Here is a 6,320-nt window from a genome sequence, read left to right as displayed (position 1 = left end):
ATGCCAGCTATACTCCTTCCACTGGGGAAGTAATATATAGGAAGGTGTGTAGCATCAGGGCTACACTCTGTACTACAGGGGCAGCCAATTATTTCAGGCAAAGGGCCACTTACCAAGTTTTGGCAAGCCATCGAGGGCTGCATGACAGGCAGTCAGGGGCAGATAAATATTAATTTTCTAAATTTTTAGGGGCCCTGCAGGCTGGATAGAATGGTCAGGCGGGCCACATCTGGCCCATGGGCCACATTTTGCTCACCCTTGCCCTACTAGCATACTGGGGCAGGCTTATGATGGGAGTGCTCAGGAGTGGGACATCACACAGCACCAGGCCAGGGCTCAGGTGAAGTGGCTGAACCCTGGAGACAGCTGTCAGCCACAGGAGTGGGAGCTGCAACTCCAGATGCCAGCATACAGAGAATCAAGCTCTCCCAGCAGCTGAGCATCCTGAGCCAATAGGTACTAAACCAAGTTTCTCAAGCAGAGAAACATCCCCATCCCAACCTACCAACAATCCCAATCTGAGTGTAGGCCAAGGGTTAAAAATAACCACCATGTAGGCAATCTGACAGGGTCTATTTCTGCTCTCCAGCTATTTTCTCAAGGAAGAATAATAACAGATAGCAAACGCCAAGATGACTCAGCTCAGCAAGAGAAAAGGCTTGTGTGGGTGGGTACTGAGTTTCCAGCTTCTGGGGCTAAATAAGAGATAACTGGAAAAATAAACAGTTAAAAGAAATCCAGGTGACAAGCTTCATCCAGCTTGTCCCAAAACAGGGATACATAAGGGTTCAGACAGGGTCAGATTTGAATGAATAACTATGTGTGATCTCCTCTCTGTGGTCTTGGAGCCTGGGGTTAATTCCCAGTTCACAGAAGCTAGTAGAATGTAATGAGAGTCCAATCCAATCTCTCCTAACCACTGGGCAAACTCTACATAATGGTACCAGTTGGTTTGCCAATTGGATCTGAATGCATTTTTAGGATTAATAAAAGCAAGGGGCCACAGAACTGGGTGGAACCTCTGGAGTTTGGCTGGCCTTTGGCCTCTCCTGTGCAGATAAAAAGGTCTGTAATTTACAGAAGTAGGTTAAGTCTTGGTTCAATTAAACATGGTTACCCATTGTGATGCAACTCTGCTTAAATTGCCAACAAGGCTGTCAATGGGGGAGGAGTGGGATGGGGAATTTTGGGATGCAGACACCTATCCTGAGAGCACCACTCATTTTGTGTCAACCACTGAACAGATGTCAGAAGGCAGTGAGTCACCAGTTATTAATGGCTTTCAATCACTGTGCTATTCTTATTACCCAAGTCCCACCTTCCCTTCATCAAACTCTTTGTAAAGCTCACTTCTTATGTGAACTCTTCCCAATTTCTCCTCTTCACTGCTAATATTCCCAAAACATTGTGTGCAGTCTCGTCTTTTGTCATCTCAGCCTGCAAATCTCACATGGCAAGTGACAGGTGCTGTTCTGTGTTTGAAAGGTGTGATGTGCATTTACAGTGCTGTAGAAACTCAGAAAGATGTTCCTTCTGGTTCTGCATGTGCCCTTCACTTGGTTTGGATAACACAAAACCTGAAACTTCCAATGCCTCCAAAATAGTGAAATACTTTATAATGAGCCTTCATTATGTGGATCAGCAGAAAGAGTCTGAGAAATCTCTGGCCTCAGGAAATTAACTTCATTCCAGCTGTTATGTCCCTCTGTGTTCAGTGATAGAAAAAACCATGATTTTCTGCCCTAGATTTTGTTCTGAAAACAACCATCTTTATGCATTACTTATAGGACTTGCTTTGGTTTACATTTTCTCTGGGGATGTATCCAAAAGGAGCTCACTACAAACTCCTTGCTCTGTGGGGAATACTTGGGACTTCCACTGGGGGGAAGATGCTGCTGGTATAAGTGCAATGGTACCAACCCCACATGGGTCAAGCCAAGCTCAGCATTTGTGAGGGCTTGAAGATGACCAACTTTTAAAAACAGTGCCAACTCTTTCTATTGGCCTTCTGGCATTTGAAGCTTCAGCATTCATTTCTCTGAAACTGAGAGGCCAACTAACCTACTTCTTTTAACTCAAATGAAAGCTCAGATACTCATATCATTACATGACTCCAATAAAATCACCAATGTTGAATGTTGGCAACACCCTGGGTGACATTTTACTTTGTTAAATGATTCCCCTTTCCTTACATGCCAAAACATCCTATTTCTCCAAAACTCTGTCTCACTAGAAATACATACCCTTCCTGTTGGATCTCACAAAGGACAGTATGACAGCCTCCTTCTCCCTTCCCTGGAAACCATCAACTGATTTAATTTCTAGCTCTGGATACTTGGGACACAGGTGCTCTCTTAGCATGTCTACCTGAAAAACAAGGGCAAGCATGTTATTAAGGTCAATTTCAAGATAAAAAGAATTGAAATTATATCTTCCTAAAAGACTACCTTCCCCTTAAATTCCTGCATGTCAGGACACACAACTGAGAAGGGAAGGATGATCACCCCATGGATTGGTTATAAAGAGTGCCCGAGCTCCAAGGCTCTAAAATACGATGGTGGTTAAGGAAATGGAGAGGATTAATTATTGCCCCCTGAAGGTCTCGCATTTGAGATAGATTTGCTGTTGCGTATCCACCCTACGCTCAGCTTAAGATGCCACGTCGGAGGGAGCTGAGATCTCACCTGAAGGTTGTAAGGAGCAATGACAGCAATGTCTTTTGCTTTAACACCAGCATTCACCAATGCTTGGACATGCAAGCCAACAAGGCGCACCTCCCCTAGGGTGAAAACAAAGTTAGCTGTGAATCAAGGGAAGGTGATTTCTGTCCAGAGAAGGCTGACAGGTAAAAGCCAAAAGATAAAAGGAAGTCAAACAAGAAAAGCCACATTTTCCATGCTGACTAAACTGGGGTCTTAAAGGGACACTCTGGATTTTGGACATTTTCCATCGAGTGGAACTATGAAACTATGAAACTATAAGTGAGATTTATAAGTGATGACACTACAGTGGACAGGAAACTCCACGGTGTACTGAAAATGTCAGCCAAAAGGACATGCACATATTAAAACCAAGCTTTCCAGCTGCATAAATGGGCTAGCGCCATATTTAAATGTTAGAACCATTTAACAAGTCATGGATAATATATGCCCCTTGTCTGAGGTCCAGGGTTTATTATAGCAACCCCAAACTAGTGCTTAAAAAGCACAGGTAGACTGAAAGAACTAGAGACAATTTTAATGAGTTCTATCCCATGATCCTCCTGGACATAGCTAAATGCTTTGTACAGCCAGAAAGCTCAGAATCCCCAGTTTCAAATGCTGGGCAGCATTAATTTCTAGATTTTCCAGCTCAGAAGCTATCTAACCATTAAAACTAATGATCACAGGATTTGGAATGTCATTTTGTTTTTCCTTGTCCTTCCACTCAATTCAAGACATAACCTTAAATGTTAGTGCTTTAGGTCTAACTAGAAGCAGGCCCCTGTATACCTCATCACTGTTAAATTGGCTACATCTGCTCCTCTCCTCACTGTGACCTAGAATTTCAACCTTTGTTAAAAAAAGAAAAATGAAACAAAACCTCAAAGAACACTTCTAGCCCTCTGTTTCCCAAAGCTAGTCCATGAGCCACTTTCTTCCTGAGACTGTAGGCAGCCTGAAACAACAGCCTTGAGAAGAGAAAAATCACTCCATTCAGGTCAATTGCTTGTTGGCTTTGAAACCTCAAGATGCCAGTATATGAACACTTTCACTGCTGACTATTTTAGCCAACATTCAACTAACGTGATAGTCCCACAGTACTTTCTCATGCCTTCTCCAGTGCCAGAAACATCAAAATAGAATCCTTTGATCACTTCTAGCACTGAATACAGATGTATTCTGCAGAACCCTGAAAATTATACATATAGGGACAGCAGAAAACAAACTAAATATCAAAGGAAACAAATCCAGGGATGCTGGACTGACTGTACTACCCACTCCAGAGGCAACCTTTATTTGTTTGCACCAAGCAGCTGGAGGATTTACATCCTAATGCACCAGAAAGCTATCTGAGATCTAGGCCCACATTACCATTCAGTACACTGGGCTTGTGCCTTAACGTGCATCCACAGCACATCCTTGGCACTGCCAGAGGAGTTTGCTCCCAGGTAAGTCCTGTCTGTCCACTCTTGCCAAACCTTCTCTAGGTATACCCCACACAGACCCTCTCAAGCATGCTGGAGACCAAGGACCTAAAACTAGCACCAGGAAATGCAATGCAACTGCAGGCTGGGAGCCTGAAATCTTAATTTTCAATATAATCAAAGTTTTAATTTGTTCTAGAAGTTTGCCAGATCCTGCAACAGCTTACACACGGTTTTCACTTTTTGCATATCAGTTGCTGCACAAGTGTGTAAGTGCTTGCAGGATCAGAGAGGGAAGTGGCAGGAGGATAAAAGTGGAGAGACCACAGCCCAGTGATTGTGGTCCCCTAAGACTCTGGTTCAATGCCCCTGGATGCTATGGTAGGGAGAGAGCTAACTGCCCCCAGTTAGCTCTCTCTCTACCTCTAAAGTGGGGAAAAAGCACCTCTCAGGAGTGCATTCAGGATTGTGAGGCACTTGCCTACTGAAGGAATGGGGGCCCTATCAGGAGGTGTCAGCTGGAAGAAGATAAAAAGCAGCTAAGCTGGTAACAGTTTATGTTTTTGAGGTCTAGTATCTCCCAACCTTAGTGGAGAACCACTCCAGGACTCAGAGAGTATTTCCAAGCATTGGATCTGCACTGGTGAGCAGAAAGAAAACAAAATTCATCCCTGAAGCAAGCAGTTTAGTTGCTGAGTAGGCTGTGTTACCTTGTGGAAGATGCCAGGTAGAAAGGAAATCCAGGGAGACTTGTGGGGGTGATAGTGGGTGCATGGCAAGGAATCCACAGCATTGCTGGTCTCAGAGGAGAGACTGAAGGCCAACCAATTGCAGCACACCCTCTACTGACCAATAATAAAGGTAATTTTGGTCTCAAACAGCTTAAAATCTATTAGAGGATGCACTGTTATATTGACAGCCATAAAAGCATGTGATGTGGGAGGAAAGATCCTGGGTTTTGGTCTCTAGCTGGTTACTGTGCTCAGGTATCTTCACCCTGATACTATGCAGAAAAAGCTGGGAAGAGGAAGCCCCCCCCACATACAATGGTGCTCCCTTCTAGCCTCTGCTCCCTATTATTTATGCACCTTCTCGGCTTATCAAAAGAATCTGACTGTCTTAACATCTGTGGTCTGATGAGCCCTACTGCACACAGGTAGGTGTGAAATTCACAGCCAGTATAATGCAGAGGGGTAACATTTCACAATCGATGCAAAACTAATTTGCAAACCTCCTTAGTGCTGTGGTCATTCTCCCCGATTAGAGCTTGCCCACATCACTCTGGTGAGGTACTTGTCATCTCCCTAACCGCAGAGCTTTAGACACCTAATGTGTTACAGTAAAGAGCTGACAAAGAAGCCCTGAGGCAACTGCAGCGACAACCCTTTCAACTAACAAGCAACACAAGGCATATAGAAGTTTGCTGTCTGAGATCTTCCATATCGAAAACTCGCTGTGTTGCCCATTGCTGCCGGGCGTGTTACAGTCTGCATGGTAATATGCTTCCATTATCTGAGATGAGAGGCAAAAGCCTCCCTTAGCTCTAAAGCAAAGTAGCTGGTTGATCCAACATGGTCCCAATCCTTAGCACTGCCACCCCACAGCACCTGTGCGTGTCAAACCCTGGGCTAGCAGCACTGATCGACGGGGCACAGAGAAAGTGCTCACTCTTCCTGTTTCCAAATTCTTGCCATCTGACTGATCTACAGAGCTACACTGGCACTACAGAGTTAGAGCTGTCTCTTCAAGGGCTGCACTCATTGCAAATGCTGTAATCAAGAATGAGAAAGTGATTCAAATTATAGTTACTCTTTGGCTGTCAGGGCTGTGTAAAGCTTTGGGTGCTGATTCGATTCGGAGGAGATCCGGTCCGATTCAGCAGCCCAATCTCTGAATCTGAATTGAATCAGGTCCAAATCGATTCAGAAAAGATTTGGAGAGCTTCAGAGATTTGGGCAGTCCCTGCTCGCCGCTGCAGGGAGCTGGACCTGGACTTTATGCTGGTAAGTTGGGGGGGGGGGGGACACACAACAATCACACACACACACGACCCCCCTGCCAAGCCCCGTCCCCTGCTAAGCCCCCAGCCCACCTAAGTACCCCCTGACCCCCGCTTGCTTTCCCAGCCCTCCTCCCCCAACAATGGCTGCCCTGCCTGGCCCCAGCTCCTGGCTCTTTAAAAAAAAAAAAAAAA

General features: G+C 45.0%; 1 protein-coding gene across 1 annotated transcript in view; it reads right to left on the bottom strand.

The window, feature by feature from the left end:
- IGHMBP2 (immunoglobulin mu binding protein 2) overlaps positions 1-6,320 on the bottom strand; it is a 168,731-nt gene that overhangs the window by 22,034 nt on the left and 140,377 nt on the right. Inside the window, exons 11-12 of the mRNA XM_019519850.1 lie at positions 2,685-2,779; positions 2,244-2,367 (exon numbers count right to left, since the gene is read on the bottom strand). Coding sequence (XP_019375395.1) covers positions 2,244-2,367; positions 2,685-2,779 — 219 coding nt within the window. The remainder of the gene's footprint in view (positions 1-2,243; positions 2,368-2,684; positions 2,780-6,320) is intronic.

This window comes from Gavialis gangeticus, unplaced genomic scaffold (assembly GCF_001723915.1).
Source record: "Gavialis gangeticus isolate Ggan-Ray unplaced genomic scaffold, GavGan_comp1, whole genome shotgun sequence".
Taxonomy (NCBI): domain Eukaryota; kingdom Metazoa; phylum Chordata; order Crocodylia; family Gavialidae; genus Gavialis; species Gavialis gangeticus.
Note: the sequence above shows the minus strand (reverse complement) of the source record. Positions and strands in the feature narration are given on the sequence as shown.